At 44.6% G+C, this 22,953-nt stretch overlaps 1 protein-coding gene across 1 annotated transcript in view; it reads right to left on the bottom strand.

Annotated features, from left to right (window-relative positions):
• Positions 1-22,953, bottom strand: part of PARVG (parvin gamma) — a 31,208-nt gene that overhangs the window by 5,214 nt on the left and 3,041 nt on the right. The window contains exons 3-10 of the mRNA XM_074227140.1: positions 19,071-19,135; positions 11,747-11,849; positions 10,607-10,747; positions 8,756-8,871; positions 6,535-6,590; positions 5,206-5,228; positions 2,303-2,364; positions 2,124-2,192 (exon numbers count right to left, since the gene is read on the bottom strand). Coding sequence (XP_074083241.1) covers positions 2,124-2,192; positions 2,303-2,364; positions 5,206-5,228; positions 6,535-6,590; positions 8,756-8,871; positions 10,607-10,747; positions 11,747-11,849; positions 19,071-19,135 — 635 coding nt within the window. The remainder of the gene's footprint in view (positions 1-2,123; positions 2,193-2,302; positions 2,365-5,205; positions 5,229-6,534; positions 6,591-8,755; positions 8,872-10,606; positions 10,748-11,746; positions 11,850-19,070; positions 19,136-22,953) is intronic.

Here is a 22,953-nt window from a genome sequence, read left to right as displayed (position 1 = left end):
GTTTCTTTTTTTTTCCTTTTTTTTTTTTTAGGTTTTTGCAAGGCAATCAGGATTAAGTGGCTTCCCCAAGGCCACACAGCTAGGGAATTATTAAGTGTCTGAGGCCGGATTTGAACCCAGGTCCTCCTGACTCCAGGGCCGGTGCTTTACCCACTGTGCCACCTAGCCACCCCTAGAGAGTTTCTTAGGATCCTTCTACCTCTAAGCCTAACTCCAACCTTTCAGCTAAAAGAACTTTTTCAATCTCTATGGGATCTGATAGCATTTGGATTTCCCCAGAAGAACCTTTGAGGACCCAAGCTTGCCTTTACACTAGAATGAGCCCTCAGACAGGGCCATACAAGGGGATCCCATGAATCTGTCTGTTGGTATATAGGGAAACAAAGCTGTATGCAATGCCACACATCCTTATTAATATAATCCCACAGAGTAGCCTCAGGGGTATCAAAAAGGAGATTGTTTATCTGAGGGAAGTCATCATTCAAGTCCCATAATGGAATTTCCTTAGATGAGTTTTGGTCTCCCGCTATTTGTCTTGGACTAAGAGTTTTTCAGTGAATACTAAAGAGTAACACAATAATGTCATCCCTTCCATTCAACCCATTCCAAACCCTTTCTCCATCCTGTGTTATTCTTCAGATCTGATCATTCTACAGGGGTCACCCAGCAGGTCAGAGACAGCAGAGAGACCCAGGAGCAAAACCCATGAATAATGAGGATGCATAGAGACAGACAGATGCATAGAAGGCATTTTTTTTAGGTTTTTTGCAAGGCAATGGGCTTAAGTGGTTTGCCCAAGGCCACACAGCTAGGGAATTAATAAGTGTCTGAGAGCAGATTTGACCTCAGGTACTCCTGACTCCAGGGCCAGTGTTCTATCCACTGTGCTACCTAGTCGCCCCATAGAAGGCATTTTAATAACAGCCAGGCAGAGTCCAAATGTTAATAAGATACTTGCAAATGCAGGAAGAAATGAAAGATTTTCTAGCACCAGATTCTAAGGCTAACTCATAGTAAGTGCTTAAATGTTCATGAAATGAATGATACAACCCCTCGACCCTACCATCCTCTCAAGTTATCTTCTCTTTTCCTGCAAAACTCTTCAAAAGAACTGTCTCCTGTCCCTGCCTTCCATGTCATTCACCTGATCAAAACTCAGTGGGGATCCCTGTTGTCTAGTGCAGAAATCCAACCTCTTCAGCTGAAGAGGGAAGGTTCCCCAGAATCTGGCTCCAGCCAATCATTCTCATTACTCTCGTTCATATAGTTTGTATCCTACAATTTATATCATACAGAGTACTCTCTCTTGCCTAACTGCAACATTGCATCTTTCACCTTAGAGCAATCATCATCTCCTGTGCCATGAATGTATTGCTGTTGGTTAAATCGTCCATTTTTCAGACACCCCTCTTCCTGAAAGCCTTCCCTGATCTCCCCAGTATGATGGGATCTCTTATTTAATTGTTTCTAACACACCTTCCCTCAGTCTCTCCTTTGCTCTTTACAGCCTCTTCATTTGTCTGCATGTCATATTTTGGAGCTATTTGGGGAGGTAATTCCCAGTGCTGAAACCACTTTTGCCCCCACTGAATGGTACCTTCAAAGCCATAGAGAGTTGTCCGAGGAACTTACTCTGTCCAAAGAGAGACTTGGACCTGGTCTTCCTGTCTCCCCAATTCTCTCTCTCCTTTAGACTATGATGGCTTTCTATGTCATATACCCGCAAACAGATTGGATGCTCTTTAAAGCTGGGTATTACCAACCATTTTTGTCTCCCTAACCTCACACCCAGGGCTCTGCCACGTGTAGACACTGAATGGATTGAATGTCACCATAATCACCTTCTCCCTCCCCCAGCGCCTGGCTCGAGTCTACACATAAGATAGCCATTGAAAGGAAAAAAAGGAAAGTACCCTAACCTGTTAGGGATATCACAGCTTTGCATGAACAGACTTGTCAACATGAATTCTCTCCACCTACTTCTAGCTAAAGGGATCTCCAGTCATCACCCAAGTTATCATAAGAGCAGAAAATCTATGTTTTAATGAATATCCAAGGGGAAAATGAGTAGCTTGGTGCCCAGATCCCTGGATGAAACCAGGTAATATTCTGAGAATCTCTACCTGAGTATCGATATTTTGTACAGACAACCCCAAACGCTCCATTTTCTTGTTGACAAACTTCATGATAGCCTAAGAGAAAGGGGAAAAAAAACTGAGCATTTCAGAGAACTGAGCATTTCAGAGCAACCTGCAATAGACCACTGCATGACAACTTTCAGTAGAGTCAGGGTCTTGCTTACCTCTTTGACAGCATTCACTTTCTCTGGGGCTAGTTTAAATAATTCATCAAAGACGTCGACTTCTGCAGAAACATATCCAATAAAGGTTTCATTAGGATTCTATTACCTGCAAGAGGAACAAAGGCTGAGCCAAAGAGGCCCATCGTTAGAGGGTTTCCCTTCTCTGGAGCCGGCCCCAGTGCATTTAGTATCAACTGGATAATTGGATATTCATTCACTCACACATTTATTCACTCTCTTGTTCACTTATTCACTCATTTACTCACTCAGTCACTTACTTATTCACTCATTTACTTATCCATTTATTCATTCACTAACCCTTATTCATGTATTCACATGTTCATTCACTCATTTACTTATTCATCCATTCATCATGTTTATTTCTTCACTTATTCATTCATGCACTCATTCATTTATTCCTTCATTCATTCACTTTCTTATTCATCTATTCACCTCATTTATTCCTTCATTTATTCAGTCATTCACTCATGTATTTATTTGTTCTGTTATTCATTAATTCATTCGTGCATCCGCTTACCCTTCAGCCATGAACTGATTAACTTATTCTCTCATTAAACTCACTTGTTCTTATTCATTTATTCACATGTCCACTTATTCAATTTTCCTTTCACTAACTCACTTGTTCTCTCATTTACTTATTCCTTTATTTTCTCATTTATTCATTCAACTCATTTATCCTTTGATTTACTTATTTATTCATATATTCAGTTATTCACTTACATATTCCCTTATTCATTCGTTCATTCATTTACTCATTCACTCATTCACTTATTCACATACTCATTCAACTCCATTATCCCTTTATTTATTTGCTCATTCATTCACCTATTCAATTATTCACTCGCTCATTTACTTATCCACTAACAAATTCCTTCAGGCACCCATTCTCTCACTTACTCTTTCAGTCACTCATTCAACAAACATCATTCACTCACTCATTTATTCACTCCATCATTCATTTACTCATGCAATCATTTGCTTATTCACTCATTTACTTATCCATTTATTCATTCATTATTAACATCCTTTCTATGTGAGAGATCCAAAGAAGAATTCAATATCAGGAGGTCAGATCTATTTGAGGAATAATGCATAAGATAGCCTTGTCAGGCAAAACAACAGACCCAAAGAGGGACAAAGACAGGGCAGTTGAGCTGTCTGAGTTCATATGATCCTTAAGGTCATCATATTTACCCTCACTGGCATCATCCAAGGTGATTCCAGGTTCTCAAAACTAAACTAGAAAAAGTTTAATCTGTGAGTCAGTCAAACACCTATTAAATGGCCACCATGCACTAGTATAAATGTTGCTATATTCCACCAAGTTGGAAGGGTTTTGAGTAGGAGCTCGATTCATTTGTGTATCTCTGTCTTTCCTGATGTGGTTCCTTACAAACCAAAAGCCCTGTACAAACTTACTACTGAATCCTGGAAATAAGGAGGGCAAAGTTACGTTAACCAGTTTGGGAGCTTGAGTTAAGACATAGGAAGAGAATAAAAAGTCTTTCTATTCACCGGGTGAGCTGCAACTTCCAAAGGTTTCACATGCATCATTTTCTTGATGCTCATAACTCAAGGAAATCAGAAATACTGAATATAAACCAAATGTAGTTGCATCTGCTTAGTCATGAGGCTCATCATTAGGTTGATCTCAGGCTGCTGGATTTATTTTATTTAGTTTTGGAAAGAGACCCGGCAAAATCAGAAGTCTTTATCCTATGATATCTGAACCCAAATATCTAGCTGCTCCACCTAAACATCTTCCTAACAATGAAAGTTGTCTAGGAGGAAAATGGACTATGTTGGGAAGAGGTGAGTTCTTTCCTCAGTCTTCAATGAGCACAAACTGCTATGGGGTTTATGTGAAGGGAACTTCTGACCTGCTATGAGACGGACGAGATGCCTTCAGGATCTCTTCTAGTCTGAAATGCTGTGATTCTAGTCTTAGAAAACAGTAAACTCAATTCTCATACACAGTTATGAAGTCTTCTATGGCCACAACTTCTTTTGAACTCCATGGTATGTTGGGTGGTAAGGTCATGAAAACATTGTTAATGCATTTAATGGATGAGTAAATAGCCTCAGAGAGGGGGGAAGGTGACCCTAAATGTTATAGTTAGGCTGGGAGTGGGGCAAAAATTGGAGCCCAGGTCTCCTAACTCTGAGTCTTTTGCCATTCCCAAGACATCCAACTTTCTAAAAGATGGATGGGAACAACCAGGTGGTGCACTGGCTAGAGCACTGGCCCTGCAGTCAGGAGGACCTGAGTTAAATCCAGGCTCAGACATGAAATAATTACCTAGTTGTGTGACCTTGGGCAAGTTACTTAACCCATTACCAATCCCCCCCCCAAAAAAAACCAGATGGACAAGCAGGGAAGCAAAAAAATAAGACACTTGAGGGTTTCATACTAGATAATGAGACCAGTACATGGACCCCCCCCTCATTAGAGTCCCCCTTCCTGAGGACAGGCACTGTGGGGTTTTTTTTTTCATTTTCAGTACCAAAACAGTTCCACGACATTTTAAAGGGTGGAGGAAGTCAAGGTCTACGACTTTTTTTCAGAGTAGACATCTTCCCATATAGAAACTCCCTTTATGAAAGCATTTCATTGACTTGCCTGTGGACCTTAGAGATTGACCTGGAGCACTGATAAGTATATGTCAAAGGCTGAACTTGGACCCAGATCTCCTAAGTGACCCCTAAGTGACTCCATTTTCTATGACTTGCTTCCCCTTCCCAAGAACACAAGAGACTCGATAAATGTTTCTTGGGAGAAACTGAATTGAATGCAAGGAAAGCTCATTCATCATGCATGTCTCTAGCAACAGTCAAGGAATAGGAAGAGATTTCCACTTTTCCACCTAGGGGGAAGGACTTACTTGACTGCTGATTTGAATCCATTCTAAAAACAAAAGAAAAAAGTGGTTAAAAACCCATCTTCTGCCAACATCCATCCTTCCCCCTGCAGGCAGCACTTCAGCCCAGTGGGAAGCTGGGTAACCGAAAGGCTCTCCAGCAAAACTTCCCAAATCAGCCGCTCCTCCATCTTCATTTGTAGGAGTCAGTGGGACTGACCAGACTCCAGGCCATTCCAGAGGCTCTTCCAAGGGTCATCCATCACCTATACCTAAGCTGCAGGGAATGGAGGCACACGCAGGAAGAAACAAATGGAAACTTGGGCTTAGGAGAAGCAAACTGCTTTCAGCAGAGGGGTCAGAGATTTAGCTCTGGACACAACCCCCCAATGTATCTTGCAGCCCAAATGGAAAACAAGAGGCGAGCTCATAAAATGATTTATGATCCAGAGAGGGAAAAAGATGATGATGATCATCATCATAAATATTAATGACAGCATTGCTGAGGGGGAGATGAATTCTTGGAATGCCTCTCTAAAGCATTTACCTTTCCCTATAGAAACCCCAAATTCTCAGTTTACCAAAAACAGCCCTTTATCGGGTAGTATGTAATTACTAGCAGATCAGAAATGTTACCACTTACTAGCTATGTGACCCTGGACAAATAGTTTGCCACCTCTGGATGACTTTTCCTCAATTATAAAAGGGAGTGATATATTCTTTCCAATATAGAACATGAGCATCCTTTCCATCTAGAGAAACAGGTAGAAGGCTTGGAAGGAATGCTGCCATACACAGAATAGATACCACAGCACTCCCATCCTATATAGTGTTGTAGCAGTCGAGAAATGTTCACTGGATCTATAGGATGCTTGAGGGAAGGGACTTGGTAAATTAACTCTTCAACACACATAAACTTTTTCATATTCCATTTTAAAATATCTGTCTTCAGTATTTCAATCACAGAACCAAAGAATGTCAGAGATGAGATTTTAAGAAATAAAATATCAGAGTGTGGAAGGACTGAGAACAGGGAATGTCAAGGCTTGGAAGGGCATTAGAACAAGAAAGGTCAGAGCTAGGAGGAGCCCACTCACTTCTCAAGCCTGGAAATCTTTCTTCTCTCTATTTTTGATCTTATTGCTAAATCCAATGGTCTCATCAATCCTCAGCCTTGACTCCTTTTCAAACGTGGCATTGCTGACCAGCCCATTTCTCTGACTACTTTCTCCTCTGCCGTCCTTGACTGGGCCCTGTTGAGGTCCTTTCTCCACCTGTCTGATATTCCCTTCTCAGTCTCCATTGCCAAATCCCTACCCATGTCCCAGGAAGTGCCTCCTCCCCTTTGCTTACTTGCAGTCAGTGATCTGCTCCATAGACTTTCCAGACTTTAAGCCGTTCTTGGTGCTCTGGCAGGCAAGGAAGGAGAGAGATGATATATGATGAATATCCCAAGGTCCACTCAGGAGGAGAGCATCAAAGCCCTTTGGGTCTCAATGGTCTGAAAATACCTAGCTTGTATAACAAACTTGGCTTGTACACAACCCATGTACAAGCACCACCAACTGTGTAGCTAAGGGACACTACAAAGAGAGTTGGACTTCAATCCAGAGGCACTAGGTTCAAATCCCAGCTCTGTCACATTCTGTGTGACATGATAAGTTCCTTCATCTTTGGACTTCAGCTTCATCATCTATAAAAAGGGGGAGAATTAATCTCTTTTTTAAAAAAATTATATATTTAAGGCAATGGGGTTAAGTGACTTGCCCAAAGTCACTCAGCAAGGTAATTAATTATTAAGTGTGTGAAGTTGGATTTGAACTCAGGTCCTCCTGACTCCAGGGCCAGTGCTCTATCCACTTTGCTACTTAGCTGACCCGGGAATTGATCCCTGAGGGACCTTCCAGGTCTACAGTGATGATCTCTTCCAGAGATCTAACTTGAGAGATGTAGTTTATATCCAAGAACAGCCTATATAATGGTCCCCCAGTATATAGATGGCATATGGTCCCCCAAACTCATGAGCAGTGAGGGTTGAAAGGGATCTCAGAAGACACCTGGTTCATCTTCATCTTCTAGTGTCTTGGTCTGGCCATGTTAACTCACTGCTCAAAACCCTTCCTTGGCTCCCAGGAGAAAGTAGAAACTCTCCAGTTGGTCAGCCAGGACCCTCCTTATGGTCTTTCTAAAGATTACTCCCCTTCCCACCCATTGCGTTTTGGTTCTTAACCTGCTTCCTCCAGCCTCCAAGCATCCTAAGACTGGCTTCCATGTCTCACTGACTCCCTCATATCCTTCCTCTTCTCCTTCTCCTCCTCCTCCTCCAGGGAGATGTCCTTGAGTCCTCCCAATTTAAATAGCTCTCTTTCTATTTGCCCTGGATTTCTCCTTTGTCTTTATCATCTTGTACTTTTCCTGGTTTATGCTGAGCATATCACATTCCCTCTAATTGTATGTAAGCTCACTGATGGTAGGGAAGAGACCCTTTCTCAGGTCACCTCGTCACCACCAAGAACAGAATAAGAGAACCTGGCACCTGCAGCTCTCATAAAAATAGCATTTCAAGGCTTCAAGGTACTTCACAACCACTTTATGGATTATCCCCTCATAATAGGTTGCTTCCTTCTATGGAACGGAATTCCCAGAGAGCAGTCACTGCTGTCTTTGTCTTCCTAGCCCACAGCTTGCTGCCTGCCACTTATAAATGAATAAATGCTTGCTGATTGATTAATTGTTTTTGATCCACACCTCATTACAACCTTATAAAGGAGGAACTCTCATTCTCCCATTTTGTAAATAAGAAACTAAGTCTCTGAGGTTAAGTGACTTGCCCAGGGTCATACAGCTGGCATGGATCTGAGATGATATTTGAGCCCAGGTCTTCCTGACTCCTAGTTCAATGCTCTGCATGTTTAAAGATGACCCTCAAAAGGTATTGTGTTCTAAGTGTCAGAGGAGGAATCCAGACCTAGATCATCAATCTAGCACTGGAAGGGTCTTTTAGTTGATGATGTTCAGCCATTTTTCAGGAATGTCTGACTCTGCATGACCCATTTGGGGTTTCTCAGCAAAGATCCTGGAGTGGTTTGTCCTTTCCTTCTCCAGTTCATTTTACAGAAGAAACAGAGACCCAGAAAAGATCATGGATTTGGAATTTACTTTAAGTGTCATCTAATCCAACTTCCTCTTAAGAATACTGAAGTCTAAAGCAGAAAAATGATTTGTCTGAAGTGACCCAGGTAGAAAGTTGGGATTTGAACCCAGTCTCTGGTTCCGAATCCTGTTCTCTTGCCATTGTCATCTTGCCTGAAGATAATATAACAGGAATATAGGAGATGGAGAGAAGCATCACCATGATGCAGAGCAATCATGGGAGGCTTCATTAAGGAAGCAGGACTTGAATTAATGGTCTTGGTGATTGGAAGAGCTGGACAGGTCCCTACCAATCTGAGCACACATCAATACTCCCACCCATGCAGATGGTCAAGCAAGGTTATGATGTGAGCTGAGACTCAAACATGTTCACTGACAGAGTTTGCTAAGATAATCTTGGTCTCTACAAGCACCCAGTTACCTCAATTGTTAACACTTCCACTTGGACATTTTCAGGGAGGGACAGGTCAGGTTGGAAATGCTTAGCCATGGCCACCAGAAGATGGAGAGTGGCCAGCAAGTCCTTATTGAAGATTCCTGTGAAATCAAACAGAATTAAATTAAGTCTGAGATAGGGGAGACAAGGCAAGGTAGTGCTTTGTATGAAGAAGAGCTGGGAGGTAGAGGGGAAAAGGAAAAAGCTGAGGGTTCTAGTGGCCCACAAGTTCAGCAGGAGTCAATGAAATAGCATGACCTCCATAAAAGTCCAAATGTAACCTTAGGCTGCACTTAGAGGGGCAGAGTGATTCTAGGATAGGAGGTAATAAGTTCCCCTGCACTATGTTCTTCACCAACCCCACCTAGAGGATTGTGTTTTAACTTGGTACAGAAGTTTAAGAAGGACCACTCTGTTCTGGAGATCATCCAGAGTAAGGAGAGCAGGATGGTGATGCACCTCAAGTCCATGCTATAAAAGGGTCAATTAAGATATAGAAAGAGACAAATATTTCTGAAGGTGGTCAGTGAAGGAATTTATTTTGTTTGATTCTGCATATTTGCTATAAGGTTAAGTTTGTTTTCCAAAGGGGAAGGGAAGGTAGGAGAAAGAAAAAGAAAATAAATGTTTACTGAGTGAAAAAATATTCATCATCATAATAAATAAAATTAATAAATCTTAAATGATTTATACAATTCAGTTGAGTTTTTTTTAATCATAGAGGAAGTATGTTTAGCCTAGAGGAAAAAAGACTAGGTATTGGGGATGGAGAGGGAGAAAATATCAGAGTTGTCTTCAAGTCTTCCAAGAGCTCTTGTGCGATAGGAGATTTAGCCCCAGAAGAAGTGGGGGGCAGGGGAATACAACTAGGGAGATTTGGGCTCAATATCACTTAGAACTATCCCATAGCTCCCCTTCCTCTTTCGCCTTAATTTAATTCTTTAAGAGAAGTCTGGAGGATCCTTTGTCAGGGATGATGGAGAAGGAATTCTCCAGGGGCAGATGTATGGTGCTGTTCCTCCCAGCTCTGAGCATTCAGAGGAAGTGGGACACCAAAGCTTGAGTCGTCAAAGAGGAAGGTCATGGGATTTAGAGCTGGAAAGAACCTTAGATATCACCTTGGCTAAAAACAAGAGGGTCCTTTTTACAGAGGAAGATGCCAAGACTTCAGGGAGGGAGAGAGGGCAAGGCAGTGTCCCAAGGTCCCACAGCAAGTCAGGGTAAAAGCTGGGATCTTAACTCTCATGACTCCCCTTCACCAGCAGAGTCATCACTAGAATGTGTTGTGCCTGGATCACACAAACCATGCCTGAGACATGAAATGTAGTGTTGAATCCACTTTATTAAACAAGGGCCAATTCCATTGACTGAGTATGGGGTATCAAGGTTCAAGGAAGGCCCCTCCACACAATACAAGAAGGATAAAAGTTCACATCCTCTCTTTTACAGGCTGCTCTAAGGAAGGCACTTTGGGAAAATGTTTAAGAAATAAGAACTTTGTGGAGGCCAACCTTTGATCCATAATGATTGTGTGACCCTGGACAAATCACTTGACTTTTTATCATCTCAAGTCTATGAGCTATAGACAAGGAGTTTCCTCATCAGGAATTCTCACCACCAATGAAATCCTAAGTCTGGCTTAAAAACAAAAAAAGGAACTTTGGTTGGTCATAGTACTATAAATGTTGTTACTTAAATAGTTCAGGGACTTTTCTGGCTTCCTTGTTCTGGTTCCAGGTTGGGACAGGACAGGGGACTTTTATAAACCAATTCTGACCGGAATTCCCATTGTGAGGTTTCTGAGCAACACCTTGGACAGAGCCAAGTAATACCTACTCTCCATATTCCATTTGGCTGGATTCTCCTCTAGCTGCAAACACTGGTGCAATGCCTCCAATACAACAGTGAGCTTCCGCTTCTGGTTGTTGGCGGTCAAGGCGATCTCTTCAACTTCCAACGTGACAGACGCAAGCTTCTCTGAAGGTGTCAGAGAAAGAGGAAAACGAGAACTGAGCCAGGATAAGCAAATGCGACTGTGAAGACTTCAGGTGGAGGGAGGTCTCAGAAAGAGCCTCAAAGAAAGTCAAAGCTGGGAGGGAACTTAGAACCTGGAATGTCAGAGCTGAGAGGGACCTTGAAATTAGGAATGTCAGAGCTGGGAGAGGGCCTTAAAATAGGGGACGGTAGAGGTAGGAGGAGTCTTAGAACTAAAAATATCAGAGCTGAGAGAGAACTTAGAACCTAGAATGTCAGGGTTGGGAGAGGACATAGAACAGGGAATATCAAGGCTAGGAAATATTTCCCTTAAAGGGGACTTAGAGATCAAGTTTTCTCATTTTATAGAAAAAGAAACTGAGGCACAAGGCAGTACTATACAATGGAAAGAGCATTGACTCTAGAGTCAAAAAACCTGTATTAAAAATTTTCCTGGAGCAGCTAGGTGGTACAGTGGATAGAGCGCCAGCCCTGGAGTCAGGAAGACCTGAGTTCAAATCTGTCCTCAGACATTTAATAATTACCTAGCTGTGTGGTCTTGGGCAAGTCATTTAACTCCATTGTCTTGCAAAAACCTAAAAAAAAAATTTCCTTCCATTGTCTACCATTTTATCTTCCATTGCTTACTGATCTTGGACAAGTCATTTCCCTGAGCCTCATTTTCCTCATCTATAAAATGGAATGAGGGAAGAGATGGAGATAAACCCAACAGCCTCCTTCTGAGGATCCTTCTAGGATTCTCTTAGTCCACAGAAGGGATGGGACTTGCCTAAGCTCACATGCCTGGAAGAGGCAGGTCAATATTTAAATCCCAGGCTTGAGTTCCAATTTTTCATTCATGCCTCCACCCCATGCTGACGTCCTATCAACCACCCCCCTTGTTTCTTCATCTGTAAAGGGAAGGCTGGACCCAGTTATCACAGATGCTCCTTCCAGCTCTACCAAGTCCATGACTGATGCTTTCTCTCATCAACATCTTACGTAGGAGATGATGAAGAACGAGTCCATCAAACAGGTCTTCCTCCAGGTTTTGGACGACTATATGTTCCCGAAAAAGGGTGCTATTGATCCACTCCACCAAGACCTGCCTCACAAACAAAGAAGAACGACTGAGTTTTAATTGTCCAGCTCTCCCCCAGCTGCAAGGCTGACCCAGTTGCCAGGGGGATTTCTGGAGGAACTGCATCAAGTTCCTTCCCTCCCCCTGCCCACTAATGTCCTTTCTCAGTTGGTGGATGGCCACACTGATGGGGCAGATGCAGGATACAACTTAAGATCTCCTGGGCCCTGCCAGTTTCCCTACAACTGGACCATTAGGACTGCAGTACAGCTTCGAGCAATGATAAGAAGGCAGGGAATAAAGTGGGAAATGGGGGAAAAGGCAAATAGGTCATCTTGACAGGAGCTCAGAGTTCATGAGTAATGTTACATAAAAGGAGGTCCCATACCCAAGTAAATGTGGCACAAGATATTTTTTTTGCAAGGCAATGGGGTTAAGTGACTTGCCCAAGGTCATACAGTTAGGCACTTATTAAGTGTCTGAGGCCGGATTTGAACCCAGTTCCTCCTGACTCCAGGGCCAGTGCTCTAACAAGGTATTTATTTATTTTTTTATTTATTTATGTTTTTGCAAGGTAAATGGGGTTAAGTGGCTTGCCCAAGGCCACACAGCTAGGTCATTATTAAGTGTCTGAGACCAGATTTGAACCCAGGTACTCCTGATTCCAGGGCCGGTGCTCTATCCACTGTGCCACCTACCTGCCCCGGTATTTTTAATAATAATAATGAGAACTCTCATTTCTATAGCACTTTGCAGGACCATTGCAAAACCTTTCCATCTATTCTGCTTTTTTGCATGTCCTTCGGACATTAGAATATGATCTCCATGTGGGAAGAAAACATTTATTTCCCTTTTCTTTACATCTACAGTACTTAGAATAATGCCAGACACATAATAAATATTTACAGACTAATTAACCAACAGCCTTGGGAGATTGGGAAGGTAAATATTATAAATCATCTTTTCAGGTACAACAAATTTCCCATGATCACACAACCAATATGGGTCAAAGCTAAGATTTATATTCAGTCCATTTGACCCTAGATCAAGACATTCTTTGCTGTACCACCGCTGATCAATGTGATAATAGTATCCCTATAACAGATTGAGGGACATCAAAGAACAACAGCCACCCTCCAGGGAAGCAAAAAAGCCTAGACTTGATCTTAAAATTGGCAGAAGAGATTCCAAAATGGCAGCCATGATGGAACAGGGAGTTGTCTATGTAGTGGCCCCAAGTCCATTTCCTTCTAAGGAAGCTCAAGTCGAAGCAAAACTATGAATCTAAGGGATTACCAAGGGTTCCAGAGAAAGACAGAATTCACTGGAAAAACAAACAGTCAGTAAACAATTATGAAATAGAAGCTTTTTACCTTGATTTTATTATTGTGAGTCCCTAATGTGTTTTCTATACTTTCTATGATGATTCAATGGTCCTGCGTCTAATCTAATTCAGCTACCCTGAGTATTTTTCCCATAACAACTTTGAAGAATTTATCTTTTTCTTGTCCTTTTTGGTTTTTTAATTCTTATATTTATTTAATTTATCTATTTTCTGTTACATTTCAAGTTCTGAATTGTCTCCCTCTTTCCCTTTCAATGCTGCATTCAAGGCTACTTTGAATATTTAGACTGGAGACTCTTGCCCACCCATGGGAAGATGTAAACACAAGCTGTATTCTGAGATTTCCCAGAAGCATCAGTGGATGGAGTGAAATGAAAAAAAGCAAATGATTTGGAGAGACTAACCCCAATATTAAAAGGATCAATATTAGCCCAGGGGCTCTGGTTCAAGACCACAGGTCATACCCGAGAGAAATATAAATGAGAAAAAAAATCACTGTCAGCTGGGGTTGGCAACTTTCTAGAAGACACTGAAGGGGAACTGGGCTTGGAAAGAAGAGATTAATACTAATAAATAGAGATGAGGTGGGGGCATCATCCCATGTATTCAGCTTCCATAAAATTGCCCCTCAAAGGGCAGAGAGTAGGGGAAGGTGTGTGGATACCAGTATAAAGAAAAAGAAAAGCGAAACTGGTCCAAGGACTAAGAGGATCTGAATTTGAAACTCATGTCTGCATCTCACCACTTCAGCAAATCTGACCGCGGGGAAGAATTCATTAGTTCTGCCGTGACTCATCCCCAGCTGCCCAGAATGCTTCTCTCCCTGCTAATGATTTTCATCTTTGCAAGGGGAGGTGATGCTACAGAAGGAGAAAATCTAGAGAGAAGAAATCTTCAGCTCAAAATCAAAGGGAGTAAGATGAGATTTCATTATAATTAAAGCTGCCTGGGACTGAAACAGGTCACTCTGGGTAGGGAGTGAGCTCCCCATCTCCAGCAGTTAGAAACCATAGGCTAGGTAACAGGTTAGGGATGCTAAAGGAGGTAGTTGTGTTTTATCTGGGAGAATTAGCTTTGTAATTAACCCCTTCCAGTTCTAAGAAACTATGATTCTGTGAAATAGAATCCCTGCCTGGCCTAGCCAGAGAAAGAGCAAAGTTTCTCCTTTTCCCCGGGGGAAGTCACTTTAGCTTCATTCAATTCAGCACAAACTTATCCAATATCTACCACGTGCTAGATACTGAAGATACAAGAATAATAGCAAAACAGTCCCTGGCCTCAGGTAGCTTATTTTCTACTGGGGGGATCCACATACACAATAAATAAGTAACCATAAAGTTTATAAGATTTGCCAGTTGTGTAGCTACAGTGCTGGTCTCCTAGTGATTGTCTTATCTATCCCTACTCCCCCTCCAAATTTCCTGGACAGCTTTTCAAACATTCCCTTGTAGACAAACAACCAGTGAGAGAGATTACTTCAATCTACCAATGGATCCGCCATCAAAGGAGCACGTGGCAACCCATCAGGGCCTGCCTGTCCTCCACGACCCTTGTCCATGTCCTTCCATAAATTCACCACCAATAAACATTTGTTAAGTGCCTCTGTATTAATCAACGGGGACACAGAAAGAGGCCAATGATAGTTCCTGCCCTCAAGAAGCTTACAATCTAACAGGGAAGACAACATTCAAACAAAAATGTACAAAAAGGCTATATACAGAATAAATAAATAATTAACTGGGAGAAGTGACCAAAATTGAAAGGGACGAGGAAAAGAGGGGTTTGGGCAGCTAGTGGATAGAGTGCCAGATTTAGAGTCAGGAAGACCTGAGTTTAAAGCTGACCTCAGACACTTTCTAGCTATGTGACCCTGAGCAAATCACTTAACCTTTTTGCTTCAGTTGCCTCATCTATTCCTTTGCCAAGAAAATTCCAAATGAGGTCAGAGAGAATCATAAATAATTGAACCACCACAACAAGGCAACGTTTCCTGTAGATGATGGGATTTTAGTTGAGCCTTAAGGAAGTCAAGAAGCAGAGATGAGAAGGAGAGAGCATTCCAAGCAGGAGGACCATAGGGGAAAAGGTCTTCTAGTCACTGGATCAAAGAGTATGTTTTGGAGAGTAAAATGTAAGAAGACCGGAAAGGGAGAGGGGGGTAGGGTTATGGAGAGCTTTGAATGTCAAACAAGATTTTGTATTTGATCCTGGAGCTTACTGAATAGGGAAGTAACATGGTAGGATTTGTGCTTTAGGAAAAGCATTACTATATAATTTCTGATAATATGCTGCCTCCTACTCCCACCTGCTATATTGCCTCATGGATTATATGCCATCTTAATTCTTCAAAAACAGTCATGTTTCATGACCTGACAGGCATTTGACAAAATCAGGGGAGTGTAGTATCAAAGAGATTGGTCTTTGTTTCCAGAACAGGCATGAGGTGATTGAAAGAAGTTGACCAATCCCCAAAGGTAATCCAATTTGCCCTCCTCAATTCTGGGACCAACTGGCATTATCTGAGAGAGACTGATGGCCCAGTTCTATAGGGGTTCATCTCATAGTTTAGACAAGAAGACTTCTTCATCCACTTGGTTTTTCCTCTGTGGATGGAGAATTAGCACAAATTCTTTTGAGTTGTTATATATCTCTTTTACAAGACTCTGAATAACAGAGAGAAACCATGTTCAGTGAGTTTCTGGTTTATTTAAAGGGATCAAGACATGAAATAGCAAGACCAATGCTCACCAAGCTGGACATCCCCAGATTTTGGAATCCTCCCACTTCTATGAATCTCACGTATATAAGACTTTGGAGAGCTCATTAAAAGGATGGTTGGGGGTGAACATTCAGTGGTAGACATGTGTGGGAGCTGGGATTCAAACCCAAGTCTCCTAAGGCTGAGTTCTGTATTCCTCCCAAGCCCTGTGGCTGTCTCTTCCAATTTTGGATCCCCAGATGTAAAACTCAGATAGAGCAGACCCAAATTCCACTGCTCATACAGAGCTTTCCTGATTGTGACCTTGATGCTTCCTTCCTATTATCCTCTTTCCCCCGTAGAACTCTGTGGGCAAATAGAGCTAGTGAGGCTTTCAGTACCATGATAATCAGGATGGCCCCATGAGGGCATGCTCTGGAGAAAATCTAGGCCCAGTGGGGAACCTATAATCTGAACAAAGACCTGATGAAATTGGAGCATTTCCAAAAATGAAGGGCCGAGTCAGCTTGGCTGGATACTGTCTAATGACAGCATTCATTGTCCCCATGAGCATCCAGCAGAGCCTGGTCAGTCTTGACCTTGGAAAAATGAGGGATTTGGGCCTGAAAACAAACCAATTTGATCCTTAAGCTTGGATGGAACTGCTGTCTGCTCTCAAATATCCACAGAAACATTCTGATTCTTGCTCAGAGCTCAGAGAGCCAGGAAGTCATAGAACACTAGTGCATACAGCTTGTCCCACAGTAGGCACTTAATAATTGCACACTGATGAACTTTATATGTACAATCAATATTAAATTGTCGTCTCAAGGAGGGGAGGGAAAGAAACAGAGGATTTGGAATTCAAAACTTTTTTAAATGATTGTTTTAAAAATATACATGGAAATGGGGAATATTTGATGAAATAAAAATACTTTTTAAAAAATAAAGAAAAAATGCCAGTTGAATGATTGACTATGGCCAACTGAAGGGGGTCTTTGAGCTCATTGAGCTCCTCTACCCTATTTTTTGGAGGAGGAAAGTAACTTATTCAAAGTCACACAGTTAGTTTAATATCAGCTTCAGGTCTAGAACTCAGTTGGGAAAATCATCAGTTTTAGGGTTAGGGTTAAGGTTCTAAGGTCCCTCCAGTTCCAACCTTCTCTGTTCTAAGGCCCCACCTAGCTCAGACCTTTCCTTATTCTAAGACCCTTCCCAGCCCTCTCAATTCTATAAGGGTGAGATCTGAAGACTCACTGAAGGGACTGTTAGGAGTGGAGGTTTGGTAGAAAATATCAAAGAAACTCCATGCATTGTCATAGGGTGGAAATGAAGAGGAATATCAAAGGCCAATTAGTTCAGTCCCTTCATTTGACAGATGAGGAAATTGAGCCCCAATGAACTTAGATGACTTGGTCCTGATCACCAAGCAAATTAGTGACAGGGATGGACTTGAACCCAGATCCTTGGCCTACACACCATCATTCTTTCCACTGCTCTACAAGGTCTGTTTTGCTTCCCGATTTCCAGAGTTTTCTGGGATGCTTCAGCTCATTTCATGTGAACTCCACTTAATTAAGTATTTGGTCAACATTGAAACTGTTTATTCTCTTTTGAAGGCGAGGGTAGAGAGAGCCCTTAAGCCTAAAACACACAATTATCCACTTCCCACTTAACCCCTAGGGGAAAATACAGACCAGAGAAATAGCAACTCCAGAATCCCCACAGCTCACAATTTTCCAGAAGATTAAGACTTACAAAGGGCTTTCGGGACTGACACCATCTCCTTGGTTAGCAGTACAAACAGACCCATTCTACAGATGGGGGACTGAGACCCAAAGGTAGGCAGTCACCTAAGCTAAGAATTGGCACAGCCAGATTTCCTTATTCTAAATCTTCAAGGTCATGATATCATGGAAGCCAAGAAGGGGAGGGATGAACTCTATTTGGACTGATGCTTCAATGTGAGGGGCAGTTCTGGATTAGGAACTGGGTTCAAGTTTCAGTGTTGCCCTTACTGGTCCTGTGACCTTGGCTTTCATCATCTGTAAAATGGGGAGATTGTATCTGCCCTACTTACAAGGCAGTTAGATGGTGCCTCAAAAGGAATCTCCTAGGGTCCAGCCACCTGGGCAGGCTGAGTTTTTCCAGAGCCTTACCCCACTGGGACTAGGCTAGGCTTCCCTTAAACCATCCCTAATTGACTCAAGAGACAAAGGCTCAAAAAAGTGACCAATGGCCTGAGTACTTAAGGTGGGTTATGAGAAGACATTTGCTTTTCAATCGGACTTCTGGCCAATAGGCCCTCATGCTTACACATAATCAGGGATGTTATGTCCAACATAATCAAAATGATATTTTTGTTATGACTGCTAAGTGTCCTTTATTCTAATTGGAGGAGAGCCTTGTTTCATTCCAAAATTCAGAAGAAAATCTCCAGTCTTTTCCAAGAGTGAAGTAGAAATGTTCTGTATCTCCTTCCATCATGGATTCTCCATCATCTGCTCCTGTCCTTTGACCGAGACACTCAGGAGGTGGTCGTACCATGCTCTGAAAGTTGGTCTCCACTTGCTTCAGAACTCTTTTTACCTCCACAGAAATTCAGATTTTATCTTTGGGCTGGAGGATTTCCTTACACAGTACACTTGATGAGAGAACTTTAGACTTTGCTTCAAAATTGTTCACTTTTTACTTTGCATCTGAGACCCTGAGGATTGGCCTACCATCACCTTATCAATTTGCAGTTTTAAATGTTTAAAAAAATGTAAAGACTATCAAACTGCCTTCCATTGGGTGGGGAGAGGGGAGGGGAGGGGGGGATTGCAAAATTCAACACTTTGCAAAAAATGACTGGTAAAAATTACTATTGTATAAAATTGGGAAACAAATAAAATATTTATATTAAATGCTTTTTAAAAAACAGAAACTCAGACTTATATGGGTAGTGAGTTCTCCATTGCTAGTAGTGTTCAAGAAAAGTGTGGATGACTGTTTGTCAGAGATGTTGGGGACATGATGGGGAGGTTCCATGGCAGACTGATGAGAGATATTTGAGGAAGGAAAAATTAACAATTTATCCTTCAAGACCCAAGTCAAGATTTACCTTCTCCATGGAAACCTTCCCTGATACTATAACCTAGTCTTCCAGCTTTGCCTATAAACCTATAAGGAGGGGGGGTAAATTAAAGGAAATAAATTGTACCTTTTGTAGCTGTTCAAATTTTGGATTCTTTCGAGAATCGGGTTGTAAAATTTTCTTTTTTTCTCCTGTAAATAAAAATGTACATTAGATGTGAGAGATGCTTGGCAGACCTCAGTTCTGAGATCAGTTTGACCATTGACTTATCATGGGACCTTGGCTAAGTCCTTTAACTCCTCAAGAATTCAGCCGTGACTGGTTTTCATTTGTAAACTCAAAGGATTGGAAGATGGAAAAATATTTAGAAAAGGGAGCTTTGCTCACAACGATCGTCTGTGTGTGTGTGTGTGTGTGTGTGTGTGTGTGTGTGTGTGTGAGAGAGAGAGAGAGAGAGAGAGACCCTGCAAGGTGCTACCATCCCAATCCATCAGGTGCCAGGAGGTAGGATCTAGAAGGGCAAGATAAGGAGAGCAGACTGCATGCCCTGACTTTGAGTCAGCTTTTCCTAATAAATCACCTGGCGGCTGACTTGGCAGCTCAATACTCAAGGCAGAACATGGTGGTGGTGAGGAGCTCCACCTTTTTGGATGCCCAGGAAGGCCATGCAGCCATGTTTGCCTAGGACTGACCTTGGAGGCACAAGACCTGGGCTCAGCTCACTGCCAGTCACATCGCCTCCCTGTCTGTTTCTCACATGGAAAGTGAGAGCATAGAACCTGATAGATCAGGAAGCATTTATTAGGCCTTACTGTTTAGTGGAAGCATTCATTAAGCACCTGCTATATACCAGGCACAATTCTAGGTGTGGCACAAACACAAAACATGAAGTGACGCCTGTCCTCGGAGAGATGACAGACTCACAAGGGAGATGACAAGGACATGCAGTAGAAGGCAAATGTATTGATGGAGGGACTTCCTCATCTGGGAGTGCCCTCCATCGGGGCTCCAGGTCTGAGCCCTACTCCCTCAAGGGAGCTGGAAGTTTCTTTGCCCCCAAAGCTGGGCAGCCGAGAAGGCCTCGTCTCTTGGAAGGTGGAGGCAGCGATGAGGGGGCTGCCATTCTGAACAAGGAAATGAATGATTGCTCAAAAGGAGAAGGAAGCTTGGGAGGAAGTGATGCTGCGGCTGAGAGTTGGGGAGGGAGGGGGAAGGGGAGACGAGCGGGCCCGCCGGGGCCCTGAATAATGAAAAGTCAAAGGAAAATGACTCAAAATGATGTGGCCTTTCACAGCTCATGAAGTGAGCTCTTCCACCCCTCCACGTGCTCCAAGTACAGGTTAGGACACTGAGGTTTACAAAGGTGAAGGAGCCCAGCCAGGGCCAGACCCCGGGCTGAGGTTTGTGTTCTCTCCACTCTGCCAAGGGAGGAAACAGGGGGTCACTCTGGGAGAGGAAAAGCCCCAATGTGACTGTTCTGTGACCCTGAGTAATCTCCAGCTCGGACACTCCCTGTCCTAAGGCCTGTCCTGGCTCTGCCATCCCCTACTCTGAGCCCCCTCCCGGCTCTGCCATCCCCTGCTCCGAGCCCCACTCCCGGCTCTGCCATCCCCTGCTCTGAGCCCCCTCCCGGCTCTGCCATCCCCTACTCCGAGCCCCCTCCCGGCTCTGCCATCCCCTACTCCGAGCCCCCTCCCGGCTCTGCCATCCCCTACTCCGAGCCCCCTCCCGGCTCTGCCATCCCCTACTCCGAGCCCCCTCCCGGCTCTGCCATCCCCTACTCCGAGCCCCACTCCCGGCTCTGCCATCCCCTACTCCGAGCCCCCTCCCGGCTCTGCCATCCCCTACTCCGAGCCCCCTCCCGGCTCTGCCATCCCCTACTCTGAGCCCCCTCCCGGCTCTGCCATCCCCTACTCTGAGCCCCCTCCCGGCTCTGCCATCCTCTACTCCACTCCCGAGCCCCTCCCGGCTCTGCCATCCTCTACTCCGAGCCCCCTCCCGGCTCTGCCATCCTCTACTCCGAGCCCCCTCCCGGCTCTGCCATCCTCTACTCCGAGCCCCCTCCCGGCTCTGCCATCCCCTGCTCCGAGCCCCCTCCCGGCTCTGCCATCCCCTACTCCGAGCCCCCTCCCGGCTCTGCCATCCCCTACTCTGAGCCCCACTCCCGGCTCTGCCATCCCCTACTCTGAGCTCCACTCCCGGCTCTGCCATCCCCTACTCTGAGCTCCACTCCCGGCTCTGTCATCCTCTACTCCGAGCCCCCTCCCATCTCTGCCATCCCCTGCTCCGAGCCCCCTCCCGGCTCTGCCATCCCCTACTCCGAGCCCCACTCCCGGCTCTGCCATCCCCTACTCTGAGCTCCACTCCCGGCTCTGCCATCCCCTACTCTGAGCTCCACTCCCGGCTCTGTCATCCCCTACTCTGAGCCCCCTCCCGGCTCTGTCATCCCCTACTCTGAGCCCCCTCCCGGCTCTGCCATCCCCTACTCCGAGCCCCACTCCTGGCTCTGCCATCCCCTACTCTGAGCCCCACTCCTGGCTCTGCCATCCCCTGCTCCGAGCCCCCCTCCCGGCTCTGCCATCCTCTACTCCGAGCCCCCTCCCGGCTCTGCCATCCCCTGCTCCGAGCCCCCTCCCGGCTCTGCCATCCCCTACTCCGAGCCCCCTCCCGGCTCTGCCATCCCCTACTCTGAGCTCCACTCCCGGCTCTGTCATCCTCTACTCCGAGCCCCCTCCCGGCTCTGCCATCCCCTACTCTGAGCCCCCTCCCGGCTCTGCCATCCCCTACTCTGAGCCCCACTCCTGGCTCTGCCATCCCCTGCTCCGAGCCCCCTCCCGGCTCTGCCATCCCCTGCTCCGAGCCCCCTCCCGGCTCTGCCATCCCCTGCTCCGAGCCCCCTCCCGGCTCTGTCATCCCTCATTCTCTGTTCTTTGGTCCACTCTGACCCCCGCCCCCGTGGTGGGAAGGATTTCAGCCCCCGATCACCCTGCCAAGCTGGACTCTGCCCTGAGTGCGGATTTTGTTGCCTGGGAAAAGAAACAGGAACCTGTTGTTTGATGAGAATTTTCAGCAGAGGCAAAAATCCCCGAGCCTTGCGGGCCTTTGCCTTTAAGAAAACTTGGTTTAATTCTAATTTTGTGCTGATGAAAGCGCATTTAAAGGATTAACTCACTCTTGCTTCCCCCCTCAGCTGCCTGTGGAAACTCAATTACAGACAAGAGGTTTGGGCTTGATTAAAATGCAGAGGAAGGCTGGGAAATGTTGCTTGGGGTTGGGGAGGGGGCTGGGCCAGCTGGGATCACGAGAATCCGCAGCTGGAAGGAGCCGGGGGTCTTCTGAGCCTCCCCCTGCCCTTTCCGGATGCACGGCCTGAGACTGCGGAAAGGGCGAGGAAGAGCCTCAGGTCAATGGGGGGGTGGGGTGGTACAGGGACTCCTGACTCCAAGGGTCTTCCTAAATCTTACACTGTCTTGTGTCTGTGTGTGTATCTGAGAGAGACAGAGAGAGACAGACAGGCAGACAGAGAGACAGAGAGACAGAGAGACAGACAGAGAGACAGAGAGAGACAGACAGGCAGACAGAGAGACAGAGAGACAGACAGGGAGACAGAGAGAGAGAGAGACAGAGAGACAGAGAGACAGGGAGACAGAGAGACAGAGAGAGACAGACAGACAGAGACAGAGGCAGAGAGGGAGACAGAGAGAGAGACAGAGAGAGAGAGAGAGACAGACAGGCAGACAGAGAGACAGAGAGACAGACAGGGAGACAGAGAGACAGAGAGACAGAGAGACAGAGAGACAGAGAGACAGAGAGACAGAGAGACAGAGATCCTTCCTGCCAATACTGGCCTTGTAGGCACCTGGTTATTGTGTGATGACCTGAACCCAGAACCTCTGGCCTGCCTGCATCTCCACAACCAGGTCCCACAGGTAGAGCAGGAAAGGGAATAAGCATCTTTGGAGCACCAAGTGCCTTCTAAATACTATCTCCTCTGATCCTCACAACAACC

This window comes from Macrotis lagotis, chromosome 2 (genome assembly GCF_037893015.1).
Source record: "Macrotis lagotis isolate mMagLag1 chromosome 2, bilby.v1.9.chrom.fasta, whole genome shotgun sequence".
Taxonomy (NCBI): domain Eukaryota; kingdom Metazoa; phylum Chordata; class Mammalia; order Peramelemorphia; family Peramelidae; genus Macrotis; species Macrotis lagotis.
Note: the sequence above shows the minus strand (reverse complement) of the source record. Positions and strands in the feature narration are given on the sequence as shown.